This window comes from Typha angustifolia, chromosome 11 (assembly GCF_048772165.1).
Source record: "Typha angustifolia cultivar Huaian chromosome 11, ASM4877216v1, whole genome shotgun sequence".
Lineage (NCBI taxonomy): Eukaryota > Viridiplantae > Streptophyta > Magnoliopsida > Poales > Typhaceae > Typha > Typha angustifolia.
Genome location: NC_133249.1, coordinates 12,630,007 through 12,656,306, shown reverse-complemented (window position 1 = coordinate 12,656,306; position 26,300 = coordinate 12,630,007). Strand labels below are relative to the sequence as shown.

Below are 26,300 nucleotides of genomic sequence, written 5' to 3'. Positions count from 1 at the left end.
TATAGTTGAGAGAAGTGATGATGGTAAGCTACCCACAAAGTTGGAGAAAAAGGGCAAGAGAATTCTATCTTCTTTTTGCTAAGATCTAAAACTATAATGACATAAAGGGAGTTAATTAAAATCTCACAACGGCATAAAGGCAAGGTAATCTTTGCCTTCAATACTGGGAAAGATTCCACGTTGCCTATTTAATTCACCTTTTGGAATAAGTATACATAATTTTTTACTATCCTCTTTAGTACAAATATTCAAGTCAATATATTATTATAATAATAATAATTATTATTATTTTCATATGCCCTTCAAAATTGGTAAAGATTCCAGGTTGTCTATTAATTCACCTTTTGCAATAAGTGTACATAATTATTTTACTGTTCTCTTTAGTACAAATATTCAAGTTAATGTATATTTATATTTTATTATTATTATTATTTCCATGTGCCCTTCAAAAATTTCTTATTTATATGTACATCATTATTCTTTATTAGAAAAGGAAAGTATATAAATTAGTTACCTCAGATACAAAGTGCGTTGGTAATATCAGTGGCCAAAAGAGCTAACAGGGAGTTCAAGGTAGGACCCTTCCTAGGTAATACCAAAGCCTATTTTCTACCTGAGTTTTATTAGCTTCGCGGTAGATATAGTTTACATTCAAAAAATGGTGCAAAGATAGACAAGTAGTGAATCGATCTCAACTTGGATGTGAGAGATACATCGATGACAGATGCACATGAGGGCCGCTCTAAGGCCATTGCTTCAATTGTGAGAATAGATATGTACAACAATTGTTAGTTATAATCGAGTAACCCAACTGGGACTGCAAGATGAAACTAGCCCCCACTATATTTATTGGGATCGAAAATGAGCCATTAATGTTAAGCTTGAGAAGCCTAAGTAGAGGATGTTCCCAGCATATTAGGTGATGCGAATTCAGACCCTTTGGAAGGGGGTGAGGGGCAAGAGTCTCAAAATACTAATATACAAGAGACAACATTCTTTCCCGAACTAGGTTATATGGATCTTTAATTGTGTTAAATTATTAGTTCAAAAGCCACAAGCAACCTGTGGAGGAGTACAACATGGCTATGGATTCTCTTATCGAAGATATCATTTCCTTATAAAAGTCCTTTAATGAAACTCCCATGGGATCCAAAAGGAAAGGACCCTCGTTCTAGCATCTTATTAATATGCATGATCTTGATAGCACCTCATCGCTCATAAATCTTATTTTTCCTTCGCAGGATGTGGCCTACCTAGATTAGCATCTTTGTTGTTGGCTTCAGAGCGACGAGTGGGGTGGGCTGGAGGAAGGTTCTATTTAAGCTTTTCTCATACACTTTTCTACCCAAATCCTCCATGTTGCCATTCTTTTGCACAGGGTAAGAAACCATTCATTATTTTTGCTATTTATGCTAGTACTAATTAAGCAAAAACTAGTTCTGGCATGAAATAAGTTTTTTGAATATTTCTACGCTCCCTTAGGTTGTTACAAGGAATTTTAATTGTATTCTTAATCCAGAGAATAAGATAGGAGTGAGGCCTTTATCTGTTTCTTATATTTGGTTAATGCTTTTCATAATGTTGTTTCATATAATGAGTTGATTGATAATTACTTTTTAGGTCCTGCTTTCACTTGGTATAATAATGACACGGTGATAATAGGATTTTAGATAGATTGAATAGAGTTTTCATGAATTTGACTTTTATAGATCTTTTACTCCATATTTTTGTGTTACATTTATCCTAGATTGTTTTAGATTACCTTTGCTAATCAATCTTGGTAAATTTGTTAAATTTAAAATATTTTTTAGATATGAACGGTTCTAGTTTGATTATCCAGAGGTGCGGGATGTTATGACCAATTTCTAAAATTCTTCTAGTCTCCTGGGTCACTCTACTTTCCTTATGGAGTCTTTACATTCTAATCTTTTGAGCATTTTCCATGACCTTTCTTTTTCAAATTGAAACCATCTAGACCGTCTCAAGATGAGTCTAGCTAACGTGCAGATCGCCTTCCTAGAATTAGAGGACATGAAAATGACTCCTTCGTGTGAGGTTGACAATCGTTCTCTAGCTCTTCTTAACTAGTGATGTGTGGCCTCCTTGAGCAAATCAGCCTTAATTAGCAGAGCAAGGCTCGAGTGAACTAGATTGGGGATGGTGATATTAATACTAAATTATTTTATTTTAGTACTAAAATAAAAAATAAGAGGAATTTCATTAAGAGTTTAGAGTTCTCTGATACTGAGTTTACAAATAATTTTGAAAAAATAATTTAAAAGTTTGTTGATTTTTATTTGTCTCTATGAATTTCTAATTCTTGTATGGTTGGGTTTGAGGAATGGCCTCCCCATCTTAGGTCCTAATCTTCTCTGCCATGATGACCTCCTTAGGCCTTTTACGATTCAAGGTAAGATCGATCATTTAGTCTATGTTGGCGCATAAGGTATATTCGTAATTGTTTCTTCTGCAAACTCTTTAGAAAATATTGGGTTATTATTGGTGTTGATGTTTCCAAAGCTATTCTTGTTTTCAAAATTGTGATTTTCTTTCGCCCAACTAGGGGCAAAATTCTTTTTACTTTCATTCCCAAGTGTCCTTGTTTGTCCAAAGTTATAGATTATCAACCAATTTCCCTTTGTAATATCATTTATAAGATTCTAGCTAAGTTAATTGCTAACTAAATAAAGCTCGTCTTACTAGATATTATTGAGCTTGAGCAGTCCGCATTTGTAGAGGGTCATCATATTCATGATAATATCATTCTGGCTTATAATGCAATTCATTTTATCTTTCCTTTGAGCATTGTAATTTTATTATTATTAAGATTAATCTTAAGAAGACTTATATAAAATTTTCAAGAATGCGATTTTTAAAGCTCTTCTCTATATGGATTTTCCAACAAAGTTTATTAATTGGATGCGAGCTTTACAATGTAACCCTCTACAAATATCAACTAAATATTTTATATGGGTATACATATAAATATCAACTTAAGAGAGTATACACACAAATAAAAGATTTTTAAGGGTATACTTGATAGAAATCTTGTTCTAAACCAAGAGAAAAGATTGAATGATAAATTGGTAAGTGTCCATAAATACCTGAATCTTTTCCTTCTGGACTAGGTACGAAAGAGATTGAGGCTAAAATACTACAAATGAATGTAGAAGAGAAGAAGAGGAATTGAGAGATGAACATTGACATGAACCAAAAACTATGATAAGAGAAAGGATGTCACAAATTGAAGATAACAATGAATCATTTATGAGTGAAAAAAATATTCTCTTCTCAGAACAAATCCCTAGCTTTTAAGCAAAAGCCAACACATATTCGGTGCAAATCCTCATTTTACTTTACAAAATTTAGATAATTTGTGTATTTTATGTGAATTGATGGGTTTTTGTAACTTAATTATATTTTATTTGTTAATTAACCAAACGAGCTTTTGTGTGCATCTCATATGTAAATTATGTTCATTCGAACATATCAGCATCTAATACAGAAAACTTTAAAGCTGCCAATTAGAAAAACATGACTTCAATTAAGTTGCAAAAAGCCTAGGAACCATCGTGTAATGTTATAAAACAATAGCAAACGAAAAGAAAAGAATCTATACTAAAGTAGTTTAGTTTGACAACAAAAAAACCTTTTAATGAGATGCTCTTCACACTGGTCAAGTTTATCGTGTAGGAGTATTTTCGAATTTGAATCTCAATAATTTCAATGAAATTAGGGAACTATTAAGTTTGCACCTTTCAAAAAAAATCATATAAAATTTTAAACAGTAACATGGTACTTTAAGAATTTTGGACCAAATTAGCCAAAACTTTTTTACCAGAATAGCCTAAAATGTGATCTAATTTACTGTAGCTCTAATAGAATTGCCTAAAATGTGATCTAATTTATTGTAGCTCCAATAAAAATGCTGAACTGATCAATGCTTCTTTCTTAGGCAAAAATACTGATCTGTTCAGCGTTTTATGTATATAAATTCCTTTTAACTTAGTATTTCAGTAATTTCGGAGAAAAATTGTCTGATGATAAAAACGCTTATCAGTTCAGTATTTTTATTAGGGCTACAGTAAATTAGACTCCATTTAGTAAATAAGTTTGAGCGTAGTCCATTTTGGCAAAAAAATTTAAAAAACAGGGCTATTTTGGTAAAAAAAAAACTCCTTTATGAATAACTAGTCTAAAATACTTTACTGCAAGTCCTCATTTAAAAAAAAAAAAATCTTATATCCTTTTTTAATGCAAAAGAAGACAAAAGAGGCAAAACCAAGTTGGCCTTTTCCTCTGTTGCAACTTGTCCTAAATAGAAATTTCCAAATTTCAAGTGGCGTGTTAGGGACCATCATTTTTGTTACAAGTACGTCACAAACCCATACAAATAAAGTGACTATTGGACAGACAGATTGGCAAACTATGTGCCCAAAAAGGTGAGGTGCAACTTTATTTTATGTGAGTAGGTGATTTTTAGGTTGATGTCTTATTAGATAATTCTACATTACTTGTAAATTTTCGATAGAGATAATTAATAATTTGGAGTTAGAGTCGTCCATGTCACAGAGGATGTATGATTGATTTTTGAGTCTAATGATATTCACTTAGTTTTAGTAGATTAAGATTCAAATCATGCACCGTTGAGCTATTGCTCTGAATTAAATATTATTAAAATATATTGTTTCAAGCTAATGCATCGTCGAATTGCTCTTCTAAGTTATTGCACCGCTGAGCTATCAACTGAGTGGAGTCGATAATTACTTGGAGACTCGACTCCCTTCCTAGGTCGCAGAAGAGTTATGGTTGATTTTTGATTCTAATACATTTTATTTTTATCATTCAAGTGCTCGAAAAAGGCGCAGACTAGATATGAGTCAGACAAAAAACTCTCTCTCTCTCTATATAAATGCATTCAGGCTCTATTTAATATAGCCAAACTATACGGATCGTTGAGCTAATGCTTCGAACTAAATACTACCGAGATAACGTTGGAATAATGAATAATTTTTAGTATAGTATTTTTTTTTGGGATTTGAGTCGATGTTGGTCCTCTTTGGTAGTAGGGCCTACCAATTTTACTAAAAGTATAGTTCCTCTAAAAAAAGAAAGAAAAACACGTCACCATTGGGATCCTTTCATGCTCCCCAAAAACTTACTAAATTAAATACTTGGCAGTGTATTATTGGCTAGTTAACTGAGTTCCTACAACTTGTATTGTAGACGATCTTATACAATCTCGTTTGTCGCCTTTAGTTGTTACAGTGCTGATGAGGCGCGGTATTCGAGGTGGGCGGAACTCTCACTCTTAAATTCTAAATCTATCCGAATTTATATTAGTAAATTTCCTCCAACTACTCTCGCCAATTTGTCTCTCTTTCCTTTCAGTTCGCGAATCTCGATCCCTTGCTCGGGGAGGCCCGTGAAGGAATCCCGTCTGTAGATTCCTGCAATCAGTCCTCTTCTTTCGCTCAGGTATGTCGTGATCTTATTTCCGTCTAGTCTAAATCTTTCGAGCTATCTCTTGTTTCTGTTGCTTATCTTTTGATTCAAGTAGTTGATAGGTGGCGACTTGGAGTAGGTTTGATCTAAAAGCGTGATTTTGTTTGAGTTTCTTGAAAGAAACAGAGAGAGAAGGATGGGTAGTAGTAGTAGTAGTAGAAGAAGAAGAAGAAGAAGAAGAAGAAGATGATGATGATGATGAAAGAATTGGATCTCAGATTTAGAGGAAAATAAGGATAATTTCATTCAAAAAGCCAATTGCTTTTGCTTGCATCCATTCGAACTTATCTTTAGTTCGTTTGCCCTTCTTTTAAGAAAGGGGCATGTGCAGTCTTAAGTCTTAACTTGCCTTATACAAATAGTTTGGTCTTTGTTTGCCTCTTTTTTTAATTGGTCATTAGTGGGAACACTAGTTATTCTGACGATTAGATCTACAACTTATAATTTTGACGAATTCAACTATCTGATCTCACCTGACGTAGTGTTCTGGTCGCAAAATCACATCACACTATTTAATGCTTATGGAGAATAAAAAAAAAAAAGAACAAAATTTGGTAAATGTATCAACTCAAAACTTTATGAACGCCAATAATCTTTATAGTTGAAACAACGTGGAATTTCTTGTTTATCTTATGGTTCTATTCCCATTCTATTAAAGTATGACCTATTTCAACATTAGAAAGGTTAAGGTGTTCATGGATGGTCAACCAGGTTAATTCTTGTAGTAGTAGGTATTGTATGATTGTAGCAATGAGTCATGAATCTGTACTTGTCCTGCAACTTCCATTTCACATGCCTAACAGGTGGAATGGGAGTACCATCATATGTCATTGTGAACTAACACAAACAAATAAAGTTGGGAAACTTACCTTCTGAAGCTATGGTTCCTTGCGAGGGTAGGAACTATATTTCCATTCACCGAGAAATCTGAGAGAAAATGTTCAGCATCTTGTCTTCACCTTATTTTGTACGAGAAGCCTTTAGATTAGACTTATGCAAAGAGGTAGAAGTAGAATCTCTCTTTCTCCAGTCCCCTCCTAGAATGATCTTTGAGAAATTAATTTCTGTTATCCATTGTTCATAACCCTCCTAGTAGTAACCTTTCTGTTAGGAAAAAAAAAGAAGATATTGTGTGGCTGCTGGCAGCTCTGTTAGACATGCTCACTTCAGTAGTATGTCAGGCTTGTGGTCTTCATGTCATTCTGCAGAAGCTCTTATCTCCCAACTTTATCAGGCTATATATTAGAAAAATGTCTTTTACATTTTTTAGATAATGAATATTTAACTAATACTTGTCTATAAATTTAAGGGTCACCTAGTAGACTTCTTCAACTGCCATAACTTTGGGCCATCGCCCTCAGCCAAACGAAACATATATCTTGGAGCGGTAGTTTCATGCAAACATTCTACACTTCACTTTTGTCCTCCTTTGGCGACATAGACACCAAGATCCATAGTTGAGAAACTTCTTATACTTGTTATTGTTTATCCTGGTCAGTGAAATTCTGATAAACATGATTTGTCAATTGTGTATATTCCTTTCTAATTTATTTGATCATACCTTTTCCATTTCTCTGAATCCTGATGGAATCTGTGCATTAAGCTCCACTGCATGTTTGCAGTTTCAAAATTATCCATCCCTTTTTGGTGGAGCATACATTTATCTCTTGTTGTATCTCATACAATTTTCTTCATTTTGTTGAGCGTTTTCACCGTTATCCATTTACCACCATCTTGTGATTGATGATTGAATTATCCAGTGGTTAACCATCCATTCCAAAACTGATTTATTGTATTGAATTGATTACTATGCAACATCAATAACTTGCTTGGACACTCTCAGTAGCATACTGCTTTTGTGACAAAGTTGATACACTACTCAAGTTCTCATTTCTTCTTGACAAACTATTTTTGCACCATGAGTTAAGGGTTGATTTAGAATCTGTGTATATTTATAATTTTAATTCACATTTTATTTAGTCATTTGGTGTGAGTACCTCTATGGAGTATACACCACATATAATTATCTGTCTCCATACTGCCAATTTACATGTAGTTGTCTCTCTTTTTTCTTCCCTTTTTGTTGATGTTTAAACCATGAGAACTTTTGAAATTTTGGTGGAGAGATAGGAATCCTAATTTGACTAGGTAAATAAGATATGAAAAGTAAAAGTTAAAATCCAAGTCAAAGTCAAACAATCAAAATTTGAATCGTAGTTGGATTAGGAAAACCGAATACCACTCAAAACAAGAAAAAATTAATACAAGTCGGAAAGTGAAAACCAGAGTAAGTCTAAGAAACATAAAGTCAAGAAAAAATAGGAACAGTAAACATGATAAACACACTAATAATTTTTTTAATGTGAAAAACCTCTCAGTCCGTTAAAAGAAGAAGAACCAGGGATCTATCCAAACCAGATCAATCTATATTAATAGTTCTTAGACCCAAGAATTACTACTATACCTTAGACAGTTTGTCGTCTGACCATTAAAGTTTGCTTCTCTTACTCGAAGCCTTTCTTGATTAGCTACTCCATGATTAGATTGTCTCCACGTCTAGTTCTCAGTTTGTCACCACGGATCACTTCTCAAACTTTTCGGTAGTTGATAGTAGAAGTTGTAGTACACAACTCAATTTAGCTTTTCTGGTACTTGATGATTGATCTCTGATGTAATCTAGAACTCAGACATATGTCGATGACTTTCCTCAGATATAATAAAATATGTGCTCCATGGGGGAACCTAAAACTCTCTAACTCTTAAAGTATTACTTCTCTTTTTATTTCCAAGTTCTTTAATAAGTAAACTAGAAGCTCTTTGAGTTCTTCCTTGGATGGATACCTCCCTCTAGCCTCTATGATCCTTTTATAACTATGGAAGATCTTTTGTACTTTGGACTAGGTGAATTATAAAATGAATTTCCAAGTCTGAAAAAAAAAATCAGTTTCTGAATTTTCTGTTCAGCACGCTCAGTTCAAACCGACCCTGGTTTGTTTGGACTGAACTTATATTCCTTAAGTGAATTTGACTGTTTTTTGTGCCGTAATTCGCATTAACTTAGAACTTGGTTCAAACAGAGTTTTGCAGAATGCTGAATTCTCTTTCTTCTTTAAATGAATCTTGGATTTCTTTGCACCTATCAATCTTCCACAAGTAATATGACCTGATCATACAAATTACCTAGATTGTACGACACATTTTACTAGTGTTTGTATTCACGAAATTGTCATTACATAAAATTGCACTTATAATCTCCCTCTTGGCAGTTTTGCGACATAACACATTTCTAAATAATCCTCTACCCAATACGTTCATCCTAGGATCAAGTCAAGATATTTATTTCAGATGTGCAAAGTTCCTGCAGCTTGATTTCAACATATAAGTCAACACACTTTCCTAAACAGTTTGCCATTAGATAAAATTGCCTTACAAGCTCTATGGCTGACCTAAACCATTCAATCAATTCTTTTTAGCACTATTAAGATGTTACATGAAAATGCTTTGATATATAAATGAGTAAATGATGTGACCGTTAGATTCTCTTCTTCATTTTGACCAAGATGAATCAATAATTTCTTTTTGTACTCTAAACATTAATTCCTGTTATTCTACTAAATTAGAATGTCCAAGACTAAAGTAATTTTATGAATTATATCTTGAAATGATTGTTATGTTCCATCTTTATCGTTATAGTATGTTTTCAGATGTTTTGGAAAGATGTGCGATATGTGGATTTTGTTCTTTCCAAGGTTTCCAATTTCAGCATATTCCGATCCAAATTGGATCAGCCATAACAAATTCCACCCCAAAACTAGTTTATTGAGTGGTTTCGATGGTGTATCGGTTTAATCAACTCATCCCTAGCCGTATCGGACTTGTTCAACTGTATCAATCAAAACCACTCTATATGTGTTAGTGAATGGGTTAGACATTTGAAGTAAACATCCATATACCTTCTCTCTATGTTATCCACCTGAGCGAAGTCCTCTGATGCAGACCCATCGAAGTAAGTGTCTGGCAAGCTCCTCCTCTGACAGACCCGGCAATACCGCACTCCGGCAACACCGCTCTCTCTCTCTCTCTCTTGGAGTGGGAGAGGGAGAGTGCGAGAGGAATAGAGATAGTGGGCGAGTCATTGTGTGTATGTGAAAGAGAGGGGGAGGCATTGTGTTTGTGAGAGAGACAGGGATTCAGAGAGGAAGAGGGTAAAAGAGAAATTTTTTGTTTTGAAGTGAGTTATAAGTCAGAGATGGTAGAGATAGGTGGGAGAAATAGAGTGGGAGAGAGAGTAGAGAGTGAGTGAGTGGGAGGGTGGGAGTGAGGGAAAGAAGGGATTTTTTTTTTATTTATGTGAGGGAGAGGAAGAGAGAGTTAGTGGGAGAAAAAGAGAGATTGAGAAAATAGTATTTTTTCATTGAAATTCTCTTACATATTCCTTTTATTTATTACGTACCATTATGTTTAGCATGTGCATGAGATCTTGATTTTATATCTAACACCACAAAATATGTAACTCTGTGTGCATTGCAAAATATGTAACAACAAAATATTTAATTGCATAAGCATAGGCTCCATGTAGTGCCATGTCTGCGGGGCCATTTGCATAAAAAAATCATTTAGTTTACAAAATAGCAAAAGTGGGCCATTGTGTGCACTTGTGGCCTCTTTTAAACTGATTATTGATCAAACTTAGGGTTTAAAATTCGCATTTTGTTATAAAAAGATGTGCATTTAGTATAAAAATGAATGCATTCAGTTTCAAGAACCCAATCTTACAATTACTAGAATTTAAGAGTTTTTTTTTCTGCAACTAGCTCCATGTCTGCCTTTAGAACATTTAAATCTTTTCTGATCTTTTGTATACTTTAATGTCAGCTGTCCACTGTTTATATGGTGCTTAGGATTATTAAAGAGTAAATTTTTGTTCTGTTAAGATATCGAGATATCTAATATCCGAAATTGTGTTTTTCTTACCTTTTTGTGTGTTTGAATTGCTATTTTTATATTAGTTCAGTTCTTTTGATCTATTTTATCATTATATAGTATCCTTGCTTTATCAGGTGTTTTTAGGATAGAAGATGAGTACATTGGATGTCACAAGAGCAGAGCTTGCTCTGTTAGTTTTATACTTAAACAAGGCTGAAGCTAGGGATAAGATTTGTAGGGCTATCCAGTACGGATCAAAATTTTTGAGCAATGGAGAACCTGGCACTGCACAAAATGTTGACAAATCAACCAGTCTGGCACGGAAAGTTTTTCGTCTCTTTAAGGTTGTCTTTGTTCTATTCATTTCTTCTTAGTAAGGTTATAAAGTGCTACTGTGGCACTAACACAATCGGCATCATCATCTCCCTATGCTCTGCAGTTTGTTAATGATCTACATGCCCTTATTAGCCCACCTGCCCAAGGAACTCCTCTTTCACTGATTTTACTTGGAAAGGTATGCTGATGCTACTTTTATTCATGGAACCAGTTTTATATCATTAAAGTTTGTTCTAATAGAAAATGGTGCAGGCCTGTTTATGTCATTCAATGGTCTTTTAAGAATGTTTATCTTTTCTGTTGGGTGGTCATGGCCTTTACAGTCCAAAAATGCGCTGCTGTCATCTTTCTTGTTTCTAGATCAAATCGTGTGGGCAAGCAGGACAGGGATATACAAGGTTTGGATCCTTTTTTTGTAATCTGGCTCTTAGATGTTACTGAACTGGACAAACTGATATAAATGCTTTAAAATGATGTTTGTAGAATAAAGAACGCGCAGAGCTAATCAGCAGGATATCGCTTTATTGCTGGTTGGGTTCTTCTACTTGCACCACCTTAATTGAGGTATGCACCTTGCTTCATCCATTATCTAACCTATTATCTATTACATGAGATATACAACTCTGTTCGCACTCATAGTTGGCAGAACTACAAAGGCTATCCAAATCAATGAAGAAGTTAGAGAAGGGGCTGAAAGGAAAAAATAAATATGAAGTACGTATTGTTACATCCTTTCCTACAAGCTTAAGCTGCCTCTATGTGATCCATCCTTTTTTGTGTACCTACAAATTCAAATATACTCATTATGGTGCTTGCAGGATGAGCAATACCAGATAAAGCTGAAGAAATCCAATGATAGATTACTAGCTCTTATTAAATCATCCATGGATTTGGTAGTCGCTGTAGGACTACTGCAACTGGCACCGAAGAAAGTCACTCCGCGTGTCACAGGAGCACTTGGATTCATTACCTCTCTCATCTCTTGTTATCAGGTTCTTCCTGAATTCTATTTTGATATAACATAAAGTCTAAAGCTACTGACTCGAGAAATTAATCTCGTTTTCTTCCTTTATTTGGCAGTTGCTTCCTACCCCAGCAAAGGCAAAAACGACTTGAAGGGAACTTCTTTCCTCTCATTTGTTAGATCATCTTGTTACTAGGAAATAAGTACAGTAAAAACAAGCATATCTGGGCTTGTTAGCTGGATGGCTAGTAGATAAGGAGGTAAGCTCATGTCTTTCTGGGAATGCTGCCTCTGCATGATCACAATATTATTTTAATTATCTAACATTTATGAATTGCTGATCTTTTCTATGCCCTACATGCTTGAACTTTCTCTATATTCCCTGTCGTACCTACCGCGTTTTATTATCATGAACTAAATGTTAGGTTAAGATTGGATTTTCAGATACTTTGCATAGTTTACCTCTAAGAACATAAGAGTTATCTTATAACAAACTACTTGTAAGTAATTAAAACTGTTACAGCAAAAGGATCAAGCAGATGATAAAAGATATATATGTTGCCTTATTGCATAAATACCTCTAGGTCTGAGCTCAAAAAGAATGACCATCTTTCAATCTTTTTTGCAGCAATGCTGCAACCCTTCAGAGAATATGCAAATCATGCAATCAGATTCATATTGATGTGCAAAATCTCAACTCATAAATCTCCTTGAAAATTTCATCATTGTGTCTATAATTAAGTGTTTTGTTGGGGTGGTCTATGCAAGCTATGCAAGGAAGAATTGAGACCAGATCCAATGCCTTTGGGTCTCAAGCTGTCACATTAAAGTCTTAGTTAAACGATGTAGGTGCGAAATTAATTTCTTTTATATGGATAGCATAAGGAAATAGCATGAATGGTCTTAATCCAGGTGAGGCCCAACAAGAGGCTAAGAATTTATATCTAAGTCCTTCACTTCCGGCATCTCGTTGTAGGATTAAATAAGAGGGGATAAGTCATTCCTAGTGTTTATACAAAGACTATATATGAGATAATTAAATAAAATTATATTATTTTCCTCAATAAAAAAAATTAGTAACATCAATTACAATTTTAAACTATTATTGATTATCTCAAACTTAAACTATATCATTAATTATCATTAAATTATACTATATCAATTATAAAAATTAATCACGTTCAATTCGAAATAATCAGACTTAAAATCAAAAGTAATACAAAATAATCCAATAAGTTATATAAAAATATTTAATAATAAAAATATAAAATTTTTAATACTTTAAATAAATATAAAAATATAATTTAAGTAATTAAGATTGTTAGTTCTGTTATTTATATATCTAAATTTATTATTTCTTATATAAGAGCTCTTATCTCTCGATATATCATCTCACTCCTTACGAGAGATGCTACATCCATTTTGCAAATATGACAACTAGTTCGGACTTCTAATTTCATCTATTAATTTCATACTAAACATAAAATTACGTGAGACCTATAAGATAACTAATCTAATCTCATCTTTTATATCCCTTAAATAAACTAATAGTTAGAAGATACCCATCTTTTCTTTACATGTAAATATCTCCATCTGGGTTCTAATTCAATATTCTTGATAAAATTAGTAGCCATATGAAGAGTTGGGCTCTTCCATGCCTTAAACTACTTTTTACGACACAAATAGATAAGTAAATATTAAATTAAACTCACGATCTTCTGCTGTAACACAATGTAAATATCTTCTTTAAAAATTTAGTGCTTGCTGTTAAAGCCTAGTGTTTTGTGTGTGTGTGTGTGTGTGTGTGTGTGTATAACCTTAAAAAGTATCTTATGTATGTGTATATCTCTCTAAAGTTGGTATTTATACGTATAAATATAAAAACCATATATTTTGAGGAATATATATATATATATATAGATATCAACATTTTTGAGAATATGTGCAAATATTAACATTAGAACGGTATACTTGCACAAAAAAACCCTAAAGCCTATGCTTGCAGTCCATTTCGTATTAGAGATAGGAAAGATAAAGAATTTAAACAAGTGAGGGTTTTTTAGGGGCTTTTGCAATTTAATTTTATTTAATTTTTTTATTTAAATTTAGCATATAATATTGACTATATATATATATATATTGTTATAATAGAATGCACATAATTTGAATAGCGCACTAAAAATCTATTATCACAAATAAAAATAAATAAATAAATAAATGAAGCTCTGGATTTTTTAGCCTAATTCTGCAAAGGGAAAAAAAACTCGATGGACCACTTGATGAACTATAGCCAACTAAGTCTATTAGATGATTTGATTGATATCTTTGGATGGTATTGATGCCTTTCTCAATCGTATAGGTCCACTGCTGCAAAATTCTAACTTTATGCCAACTTTCTCCAAGCTCCTCCATGGCAAATATATTATAAGATGCGTGTTAAGAATTCTTTTTTATTTTTTTCACTCTCTTATGAAACGATAAAGTGTCTCGTTGAACTTCATCTATGTGAAGATAACGGTATGGGTAATTTTTCCTCAATGACATAATTTTTTAAAGCTTTTTATTGGTTCCTTTTGTCTTCTCTCTTTTTAGATGTTTACAAATACCAAAATTTAGAAAGAAGACAAATTTGGAATGAAAGAAGTGCAACATCACTTGGTTTGGACTCCATTGAATCACCTCGTGGGGATATTCGATTTACTGAGTCGAACATATTTACAGTGGCTATCTTTATTAGAGGACTACAGGCCTCGGACTCGGACGTTCGATTGACGTTGCAGACCAAGTGCATCTCTTTTTGATGCGTTTGAACACTTCACCGGGCCGTTTAAATGCCCGACGTTGATGTTAGTATGGATTATGATTATTTTGAATGTTTTGTTGAGTTAGGTCAGTCTATAGATATGTGGAGAGCAGCCTAATCTAGACCATTGAAGAATAGTAAGATTCTTTCTTATTCTACCTATCTCTCGATCTCCTTCCCTCAAGCTAAGACCAATGCTGTGAAGTCGATGTCATTTTCTCCCTCCTCGACAGGGGATTAATATTTTCCTGGTCGCAAAAGATTGACTCATTTCTCCCTCTTTCTTTCTAACATCTTACCTACCGACACCATCCTTCCATGACCTCCACCTTCTAAGTCTCATCATCTCTTCCATTGTCACCACCAACCGCACCATCACTTCACCACAAATACACCATAAACCCAGTCTACATCAGAACACCCGTTGGTTTTTATAAAAAATTATTTTCTAACTAGTTCTTGAAAATTGAAAGAGACTAGTTTAACTTTTTAAATAAATACGAGGTTAAGTATCCTTAACCTCTCGTTCGAATCACTATGCCCACTTAAAATAAATATCTTTAACAGAAGGAAACACTCACAAGTTAAAGTAATTTTTATTCAAACCGACCGACCAATAAGAGATCGACACCGTTAACTCTGAATGAAAACCCTAATAACTACAAACCGATTAAAATTGCACGAGGGAGAGAGTTAGCAACACAAGAAAGGGTAAGAAAAAAAAAACAAACAAACAAACCAAATTTGGCATGAGTAAAATGTATTCAACCTAAAAGCAACATGATAGACAGTTGGGTGTTGTAAGTGTGGAAGAATCTCTAAAAAGGACATTAATTCCCTTACATTTTGTCGTCAATTCCAGTGATGCACGGGTGCAATTTTGACTGCATGCACTAACAATGATATACATAAAAAAATAGAATGATATTAATTTGTCTCATTCCCTTTGGTCTCCTCCTCCACATTACAATCAATCACAAGGACAACGTGGTTAAATGAACCACATAAATGGATCGACTCTACCAAATGTCCTCCGGACACGTTAAAAGTTATTGCTCAAAAGAGTGTTTTAATTGTCTCCTTTTCATTGAATTTATGCTCTCACTTTCCATCCAAATTATTTACGTTCACACCTTACATGAATGTATTCTATTTTAATAGGGCTGTCAAAATAATCTACCCTACTCCTCCGGCTCAGCTCGATAAGACTCGATTATATTTGATTTGAAAATAAGTTAAGCCGAACTTACTTTTGTATCAGCTCGATAATGCTCGATATATATACATATATATTTAATATAAATAATATTTACTAAAATATGTTTTTAGTAAAATATAATATTATTTTATGTCCTATTCTACTATAATAAAAATTATTTTCTAACAACTCTCTTCTCTCTCTTCTCTCTTTATCCAAATGGAATGTTACTCTTTTGACTTTTCTCTAACAACTAGGTGGACCAACAAAAGAAAAATGAATGTTTATATAATTGATCGAAAACTTTTAAAATATTATAATTGATACTAGGTTATTTAAAATATTATAATTGCCACCGAAGTTATTTATATTTTTCAAAATTATTATTCGCTAGTTAGATTTAACTAATCATAACTAAAATAAAACTTAGTCGAAAAACAAACTATATATAGTAGAATAAAATATATCTTATTTTATGTGAGACAAAAATCGTTGATAAATATTTTATATTTGAAAAAAATAAGTATTTTATTTATTTATATGTGTTTATTAACTTTAGTACTAATCTATTAGAAATATCCTATTAAAAAATAACCTTCATGGTAATTCTGAAGGAGTTAAATATTATTTTAGTTGCAATTATGATATTTTAAGAATGTAGCGGTACTTATGATATTTGTGATAATTATGTAGAAATCTTAAAGAAAAATGATAATTACATGTAACCTTTCTAAACTATCATAATTTTTCATATATATTGTCTAAACTTTTTTATTATCTATATAGAATCTCTGAACTAAAAAATATCTATATAGACTTCTAAACTTAGAAAAAAAGTAACTGCATGAGTTTTCTGAACTAATAATTTTCTCAAGTCCGACGGACGATGTGATAAAAAGGAATGCTCGGGGAGTGAATATATTTTGAAAATGATAATAATTTAGGGAAACTAAGAGTCACTATCGAAAGAAAATCTAATTTTGGAGCCACCAACCTAACATTTCATTGCATAAAGGCTATGTTAATTTATAGGTATAATAGGATAATGACCTTCATAAAATTTCAATATATCTAACTATAATTTATGGTCACTGAAAGAAGATTGGTTATTTGAACATTTTCTTCTCTACAAGTAGCAAGCAATAGTGTTTATTCTATTGCAATTCAAGATTTAAATCTTCTAAAGAATATGGATCATTAATATTAAATATTAGAGTATAAAAAATATATAAAATTATCGTTCTCTAACAACTTAAGTTTACATAGGTAAAAAATTGCTTCGGGTCATTAGTAGTGCCTTTATAATTATTTTCGACGCCCTATGTGACAAATTTATAACCGGATATAACTAATTATTTGTCTTAGATAAGGATTATTATTTTCTCATGTATTACACTTAATTTTTATCTTATAAAAATACTCTAAATAAGGATACATATATATTTTATTTATATATTACACTCTTATTCTTGTCGCATATTCTATCTTACTCATTGGCATCATCAACAAGGATACAATAAAGAAGCATTATTCTGTTAAAGATTGATTAGTTAACCTCATATTAGAATAGTTAGAATATATTCTTCCAACTTAAAACTTTTATATATCACATAAAATGTTTCTATCTTTGGGTTTTAGATCTAGATATTGTAAAAAGACAAAAGGAAAGATTTGATGAAAAGATTTGATGAAAATATTTGATTGCAATATTTCCTAATCATCCACTATGAAAACATGAGCTTAAAAAATTATGTAACTTTTGAGGGCTATAAAGTGCTACCATCCAAAGTGTATCTGGGATCATACATTAGAATCAAGAAGGTCGGTTGAACAAAGATAAGGGAGGACCACCGACTTTTTTTCGTTCCTATCTCGAATATTCATGAAAATGTGATGTGACATGTATATGTATGGATTATAAGATTTCATTGTTGTATTTATGTGAGTATTTGTTTTTTATTTATGTAATATGTTTAGATTTATTATATGAGTTAATAAAAGTTATGATATGAATCTGAGTCAAATCAGATTGTATCATGAGGACATTAGGCTCGATGTATCGAGTTTATTTATTTTTTGATTGATATATGTTTATCTCTTATGTAAGCTTTTAAGTCAAGTCTAGTTAAGTCATATAAACCACTAAAGTAAGTTTAATTATGTCAGGTAATCTATTAAGAAAAGTTTAATTAAGTCATATAAACCTCTAAGGTAAGTCCTAGTTCAAGTCATAAAAACTTTTATGATTAAGTTCGACTCATTGTACCTGATCTCTATATATATGAGGGATGGACTTATTTGTTTAATCATCCAAACATCCAAGCATTGAGAATAAATTGAGTTTAGTTATTTTCTTATTATCATATTTATCATTTTATCGTAGTCGTTACCGTTAGATTGTCTTTACCTTTCTAGGAGTAGATCATAGTCGTAGAATCTTCAGAGCTTCCAAACCCTAGCCACCACATTCCTCTAGCAACCACCCTACTATACGGCTGTCCACTACCACTCTTGGCCGTCTGCCACCATCCGACGACTGTCGTTAGGGGTGTAAACGAGCCGAGCCTTCTAATTCTGCTCAGGCTTGGCTCAGCTTAACTCGAGCCGAGCTCAAGCTAGGCCAGACCGAGCCCGAGCCTATTATCAAGCCCTCGTTTCTCCTCTCTCTCTCGCTTCTCACCACTCAAGTTACTACCCAACCCACGGCCGGCAATGGTAGAGCAGAAGAATCGATGGACGTGGGAGTTGCGCGGGTTCGAACCGAGAAGGCCGTTCGAGCACGAGGAGATTTGCACTCGTCTCCGCCATTAGGAGACTCCCCGTCGCACCGTTGTCGCCTATTTTGCTCTCCGAGACCTCAGCTCCTTGACCCCGTGACGCCAGAGATCGAGACACCGGATGGTGGAGGAGGAAGAGGGGGGGTCGACCGTGGAGGAGGAGGAGGGGGGTCGACCGTGGGGAAGGAGGAGGAGGGTCGACCGTGGGGAAGGAGGAGGTGGAGGGTCGACCATGGGGAAGGAGGAGGGTCGGTCGTGGGGAAAGAGGAGGAGAAGGGTCGACGTGGGGAAGAAGGAGGGCCGACGGTGCGGAAGAAGAATGATTAGTTTTGGTGGCTTTGAGAATTTGAGATCTGAGCGATGGAGGCTGTTGGGATTTGTTAAAATTTAGGAAATTTTAAGATTTAGGGTTTGATGACTTTATATATCTAGCTTATCGAGCCGAGCCAGCTCCAGCTTAGGCTTGGCTCAAAATTAATATCGAGCCAGTTTCAGCGGCTCGGGCTCGGCTCAGCTTTGACCGAGCCGAGCCGGACTCGAGCTTCAGCCGAGCCCAGCTCGAGCCAAGCTCAAGCCGCTTGTCAAGCTTGACAGCCCTAACTGTTGTAGCATCGGATATTTATCAATATGTTTCGTTCTAATATTCTTCTACTATTTTATTTATATCTTTTCATCCCGACCTCTAATTTATGTGAAACCAAAATCATTAGAACTCTAACTTCTGAGACCACCGTTATTTAAATTTTCATAATTTTCTTACATCTAGATCAGTCTAAATTTAGTTCGTAACAAGTTATAAAATGCTTGATAAAAGAATATTAGTGTAAAACAATAATTTTAAAGTTAATAATTTCAGTTCTATGACATTGATCAAGAATATATATATATATGAAATTTTATTGCAGTAATTCTAACCACTCGAAAGTGTTTTTAATAATAAAGTATGTTTTTAACCGGTTTGAGAATGAAAATGACTTAGAATGAGTTTTCATGAAGGGTGTTCGAACACACTAAATAAAAGTAGAAAAATAGAAATCCGAGTGAGAACAGGAAATCGAACTCAAATCGGTGAGTAAAAATTGAATAAAGTACGAAATCAAAATCCAAGCAAGAATGAGAAAATTAAACTAGGACAAAGACACGATTTTTTGACAAAGATAGAGATAAAAATTGCGTACCTACTTAAACTAGATTGATCTACCAAGTTAAATAGTAGAAATAAGTTTCATTTATAATCATTTTAACTGCACTAACATCTCTGGTTGAAGTCTGTCGGTTGCTCAAACTTCTTCTCAATGAACTACTCAATGAGTACAAAGCTTTCGATTTATTTCACCACCAAGCCAATGGTTAATTCTCTAATCCGCATGTCATGTCGTAGATGATGATACATAAGCATTTCAGCTTTTGCAATGCTCTACTGTCATCCTCATCTCATCTGAAGTACTAGTAATCGGACATATAATAAAGCTCTCATCATTTTATAACGAAATATATAATTGGTGAGGGAATTAGAGAACTTTCTAAGTTAAAACTCTAATTTCCTTGAATTTCTCTGTGATAGATGCCTCACCCACCGGCTTTAAGACTCTTAAATAGAGATGATAAACATTTGTGATTCGTGCTAGGAAAACCTTCAAAAGAATTTCTAGATATGTTTATGAGTCTAAGCTTTTTCTTTGTTGTATTGTGTGTCATTTGTTGAATGCTCTTAAATACCGTCTAGACTCCCTTGATCCTAACCAAATGAGATTTTAAAAGTTGCATGACAAAATTGAGTTCTACTTTAAATATTTTAATTTTTTTATATAATTTGATCTTTCATAAACTATGTGCTTTGACTATTTACTTGAGTTTAATTTGTATAACTCAATACATGTGATATTGTCAATGAATTATCATTACAAAATTATTGTATTTACACTTTTCAATGTAGTTTGAGGCTATCTTTGTTAGAGCTATCTAAGGACTTAAAACCTAACCCTAGATCATATATTTCAAGATCATTTTAAGTCTTTACTTTTTGAAATTTTAAGAAGATAAATATCACAACTTTAGGAGAGTCCATAATGGAAGGTGTTAATCCAATGCGACCAAAGAGCTTCAGTTTTGACGTGGGAGAGACCTAGGCACAAAATCAACTCAATTATATTGGCTTGAATCTAATGCGGCTCACTTAGGAGTGAAAACAGATTAGATTAACTCCGACCTGACCTGTTATTTAACTCGATTTGGATAAAAATTTCTATCCAACTTAGATACTAATTTAGATGCGGATAGGATTTTAAAAAAAAAATCCGAATACGAGTAAAAAAAAAATCAAATATGGATACAGATACATATCAGTTATAATTGTTCGAATACGAATATAGATGTCGGAAATCTGTTTATTTGCATACTTTTTGAATGATCTACAGTTTTTAGTTTGCTTATTAAATAGCGGATATTAATATTATTACTAATAATGTGTTGATTTTGCTAAATTTATATATATATTTGACATGTAAACTTTTTTGAAACTCTTAATATTTTCTATTATTGTCTTTAAAAGAAATGTCATAATTCGTTTAAAATTCGATCCATATCTGATTAAGATTTGATTCTTTATCTGAAAATTATTTGATCCGTATTCAAAAAATTATTCATATATTTAAATTTTACTATTCATCCAATACCCATATCTGAATCTGTATCCAGACCTTACATATGGATCCAAATATGATTTGAGCACTATCTAATTCGTATGCGATCTATTTTCACCTGTAGGCCTACCCTAACTATGACAATGCCTAAATAAAGTCATTCGAAGATGCTTCAAGTCTGATATCTTAGAGTTAGAAGCCAAAATGGATCCAAAGTATAACTTTTTAGGTCGATCACTTAGCAAAGTAATAAGGTCCTATCACTAATTGATAGGGAGTCATAGGTCTGACTAAGCGCACTATGTGTGATGAAAAAATTCGCCAATATTTTCATGAGGAAATGTGATAGCACCATGTCTAGGTGGACTTGGCCTATTGTGATTTGTGGCTTGTTTTGGGAGGGTTAGTGCTAGCGGTGTAGCCACGTATAGCTAAAAATAAGTTATGACCCTCTTTGCCTCTCCTTAGGTTTAGAGCCGGCTCCGCCCTTAAATTGGCCTCATTGCCTAACCTATGTATCGAAAAGAGTTGACCCCTTTTGTCTAGCTAATAAATTGCCTATCATCTCATAAACCATCTAAAATAATAGCATGAGTCCCCTTAGCACAAGGTTTTGAACTATTTTTTCCCCAATGCCATATCATATTTCCATATATATGCATCATATACAGCTAAAAGTGCATAATATCTTCCAACAATAAAGAGTCTCCACTACTCTCAAGTCTCAAGTTTTGATGCCCTACTGGAATAGTTCTTTTTTCCAAATTTGGGAAAGATGAGCCAGTGCACAGCTAGTCATTTTTGCATGCATTTACACTCAAACTACCAAAAATAACATCAATTTGCTTTAAACTACTGTCATTATTCCTTCCTCTGCTGAGATTAGCTTGTGATCCACTGCTCATCTAAAAGTAGAGCAAGATGGCCATTGGTGTTTGCTTTTTTTTAATAGATCAGTTGATGAGAGACTCTTATTATACCCTTTCAGAATCTTTTATTTGCGTGTATAACTCTCTGAAGTTGATATTTGCGTCTATATGTAACACTCTCGAAAAATTTAGTATCTCTGTGCATCCCTTGATATCTTTTCTATCGATATCACTTCTAAGCTAAGTAACCGTTAAAATTTGATAGAGTTAATAGTAAAAATACAAATATGCATGCATTTCAATCAGTTAAAAACAAAATCTTTCTACACTGTTGAGAACTTAGAATATCATGCAAAAAATATATATGGAATTTAGAAGGAGATGCATATAAATAATAAACTTTTGAGGAGGACATGTTCAAAAAAGAGAAACCCTTTTTAATATTAGGAAGAAATTTATCCAAAATATATATATATATATATATATATATATATATATACTCTTTTGCTTTTGTTATTGTTTATCTTGCATTTTAGTTAAAATATTTTAAAAATATCCCGTCGTTAATGTTGCCATATAGATGAGTTAAGATAACTGTAGGTGCAAAATAATCGTAATACTCATGAATAAGTTTTTTTAGGTTAGTGAAACTAAAATTTTAAAATTCAACGAGAGGTTTTTTAGGTATTTTAATTTTTTTTATTTTGAAAAGTAATGGAATACTCCCTATTATATTGACTGTTGTTGAGATAAAATTAACCTAGGAAAAGATTATAGAAACTAAAGATAGGATATTTTTAATATATTTCCCTCCATATTATTAACTTATACTCTACTGGCATAGGATTTCAACTACACATGCACAACAGAATCAGATCCCATGCATGTGGTGAAGTGCAAATATTTATCTACAAATTGTACAAGATTAGTGTTGAATATCTTTGGTAAAAGATTCAATTCATAAGCAAAGGATTCTCTCTCTCTCTCTCTCTCTCTCTCTCTCTCTCTCTCTCTCTCTCTCTCTCTCTCTCTCTCTCTCTCTCTCTCTTTTCTTTTTGAAGATCTGATGCCAATCTTACAACTAGGAACATAAACAACTCACATTGTCGATCTAGACAAGTGATTTTGCTGCTTGCCCAACTTCATCTAAGCTGTTTACTTCCTGATTGGGAACTTAGGCATGTTACATGATCATATGCTATCTTTCTTCTTCAACTTTAGTCACATTGTCTCGTTAGTTAGTCATAGGAGCGAAAACGGGTCGGACTAAATCTAACTTTACATCCAAGTTTTGATGGATATGTGTTGAATTTTTTTTAATCAGTCTAAATATTCGAATTTGTATTTGTATCCAGATAACATATACGGATATAAATATGAGTTGAAGAATAAATAAGTATCCGAACCAATACTATGAAAATGTTGATGTAAACTATTTTTTATACTTTTGTATGAATCTCTAATGTAGTTCTCATACTCCTATAGATTTCAATAATTATTTAAATTCGCTATCCCATCATTCTCCCTGTCTGGATTCGTGTCCGAAATATTTTTTGTGTGGATATGAATACGATTTTACTGCTACCAAATCCGTTTTCAGCCCTACTTGTTCGGTATTGAATCTAAAATACATATGCCCTAATGCTAAAGGTAAGTGATTAATTAATTTAGGACCACAATTTATTGGATGAGCATAGAGAGTTATTAATGTCGCTCATTTTGGAACAACTGTATTGGTATACTAGTAAGGATACCCACTACCTAAAACTAATAAATGGAGAAATTAGAGCCAACCAAAACACTTCTTGTGTCAAAGCACCACCAACCATAGCATACATTTCAGGACATCTTTTAGAAACAAAACTGTCAATTAATCAACACTCATTTTATCTTAATTTTTGGCAGATAACAAGGCGAATTTGTTGGATTATATCCAACTATTTCTTCTCCTTTGCAGCTTAATTACGTCAATCTCTAATCTAAATAAGAATACGAGACTCTACGAAGAAGACGACGGCCATTGAACTCCCTCTCTCTCTCCCTCTCTCTCTACGTAGGGGAGTTGAGAGTTACGAGTCTTTCGGAATCACAAGAAGACACAGAGATGGTAGTATGTATGGATGGATGGATAGATAGATAGAGATGCTTTTTGACTAGCTAACGTAAGAATGCATTTGGCTCCTCTCTCTCTCTCTCCACCCCACTCCCCTATATAAACTCGCTCCCTCAAACGCCAAAAAGTCCACATTTCCCCCCTTCAATCCAACACCAGAGAATGTGGCATCAACGCCAGCATCTTACCCCGCTGATTCTGAAAAGTTCCAAGCTGCCATTAGGCGAGCTTGGGCTGACTGTCGTGGAGACTCGGTCCATTCTGGGCCTGGCCTTCCCGATGATCATCTCGGGCCTTCTCCTTTATCTTCGCTCCGTTATATCCATGCTCTTCCTTGGCCGCTTGGGCTCCCTCCCCCTCGCGGGCGGATCCCTCGCCATGGGCTTTGCGAACATTTCCGGCTACTCCGTCCTCTCGGGCCTCGCCATGGGGATGGAGCCCATTTGTGGCCAGGCCTTCGGCGCCCGCCGCCACCCCCTCCTCCGCCTCGCCCTCCGCCGCACTGTTCTCCTCCTCCTTGCCGCCTCCCTCCCCATCGCTGCCTTGTGGCTCAACATGCGGCGGCTCCTCCTGGTCTTTGGCCAGGATCCTTACATCGTCTCCGCCGCGCATTCGTACCTCATCTACTCCGTCCCGGACCTCCTCCTCCAGTCCTTCCTCCACCCCATTCGCATCTATCTCCGAACCCAATCCATCACCCTCCCGCTCACCTACGCCGCTGCCGCCGCTCTCCTCCTCCACCTTCCCATCAACTACCTCCTTGTCTCCGTCCTCGGCCTCGGTATTCGCGGCGTCGCCCTCGCCTCCGTCTTCACCAATCTCAACCTCGTACTAACCCTTATGGCTCACATCTACTTCTCCGGCGTCTACGAACTAGACGACGATACGATGACCAACGATAACAACAACAACAACAGCAGCAGCGGCAAGATATCGCAAGGTTGGGATTCGCTGCTAAACCTCGCGATTCCGAGCTGCGTGTCGGTGTGCTTAGAATGGTGGTGGTATGAGATCATCATCCTTCTATGCGGCCTCCTCGCGGATCCAAAATCGACGGTGGCGTCGATGGGGATTCTAATCCAGACCACCTCGTTGATTTATATATTCCCTTCTTCGCTAAGCTTCGGAGTCTCCACCCGCGTCTCCAACGAGCTCGGCGCCAACCGCCCCGACCGCGCGCGCCGCGCCGCCAAGGTCGGACTGGCTTGCGGCGCCGCCATGGGGCTCGCGGCGCTCGCATTCGCGGCGTCAGTGCGCCGCGTCTGGGCGGGCGCGTTCACGTCGGACGCAGCGATACGGGGGATGACGGCGGCTGCGCTGCCGATCCTGGGCCTGTGCGAGTTGGGGAACTGCCCACAGACGGCCGGGTGCGGGGTGCTGCGAGGGAGCGCGCGGCCGCGGGTGGCGGCCAACGTGAACGTGGCGGCGTTCTACCTGGTGGGGATGCCAGTGGGCGTATGGCTGGGGTTCTGGGGAGGGATGGGGTTTAGGGGCCTCTGGGTCGGGATGATGGCGGCCCAAGTGGCGTGCGTGGTGGGGATGGTGGCGACGGTGACGGGCATGGATTGGGAGAAGCAAGCGGAGAGGGCGCAAAAGCTCACCGGAGGAGGAGAGGAGGAGAAAGAGGAAGAGGAAGAGGAAGAGGAAGAGGTGAAGAAGGTGGTTGGTGGAGGTGGTGGGGATGAGGAAGATGGGTTGCTTGTTTTGATCGATCCATCTACTCAGTCATCACACTAAATTGAGCATTTTCTTTTTTCCTTTCCTTCACTAAATCTTTCTTTCTTTTTTCTAAGGCAAAGGAAATTGTAATTTTTAACAACATCGGTCCAAATTTCACCGAGGGGGAAATATTAATTGATACATTTTATTACTAATATTCTCATAATTTATACAAATCGGTGGATATCTATATAAATATTTCTATATAATTGCTACTATCCAAGACTTTTTAAATATTATAATTCTCACTAAAACCACTCTCCACTTTAAAAAAGAAAATTACCATTCCATTAATTAAATTTTGCAAACTCGACTAAAACACACTAGAATTTAAAGAGAGCTGATCCCGAGCTTATAGCCTGAGCTTAGCTTTAGAGAAGGAAGAATGTGGTCTTCTCTGTCAAACAATAAGTAAATTATTTAAACTCATTTCAAAGCTATCAAATAT

The 26,300-nt window shown here is 35.0% G+C and overlaps 2 protein-coding genes across 2 annotated transcripts; both read left to right on the top strand.

Annotated features, from left to right (window-relative positions):
* Positions 1-5,305: 5,305 nt before the first annotated feature.
* LOC140769457 (peroxisomal membrane protein 11-5-like) lies at positions 5,306-12,088 on the top strand. The gene is made up of 8 exons (XM_073110141.1): positions 5,306-5,478; positions 10,566-10,775; positions 10,871-10,945; positions 11,091-11,165; positions 11,251-11,331; positions 11,407-11,481; positions 11,586-11,759; positions 11,848-12,088. Exons 2-8 carry the CDS (start codon positions 10,584-10,586, stop codon positions 11,881-11,883), a joined length of 708 nt encoding a protein of 235 aa, XP_072966242.1. The 5' UTR covers positions 5,306-5,478; positions 10,566-10,583; the 3' UTR covers positions 11,884-12,088.
* An 11,806-nt stretch (positions 12,089-23,894) lies between these two features.
* Positions 23,895-26,007, top strand: LOC140770355 (protein DETOXIFICATION 49-like). The gene has a single exon (XM_073111508.1). The coding sequence runs from the start codon at positions 24,296-24,298 to the stop codon at positions 25,868-25,870; it is 1,575 nt and encodes a 524-aa protein (XP_072967609.1). The 5' UTR covers positions 23,895-24,295; the 3' UTR covers positions 25,871-26,007.
* The last annotated feature ends 293 nt before the right edge of the window (positions 26,008-26,300 follow it).

Excerpts from the sequence above, each read along its gene's own strand:
- LOC140769457 (XM_073110141.1), top strand. The coding sequence starts at position 10,584 with ATGAGTACATTGGATGTCACAAGAGCAGAGCTTGCTCTGTTAGTTTTA. Across the intron at positions 10,946-11,090 it reads CACTGATTTTACTTGGAAAG|TCCAAAAATGCGCTGCTGTC; the intron begins GTATGCTGATGC and ends TGGCCTTTACAG. Across the intron at positions 11,760-11,847 it reads CTCTCATCTCTTGTTATCAG|TTGCTTCCTACCCCAGCAAA; the intron begins GTTCTTCCTGAA and ends TTTATTTGGCAG.
- LOC140770355 (XM_073111508.1), top strand. The coding sequence starts at position 24,296 with ATGTGGCATCAACGCCAGCATCTTACCCCGCTGATTCTGAAAAGTTCC.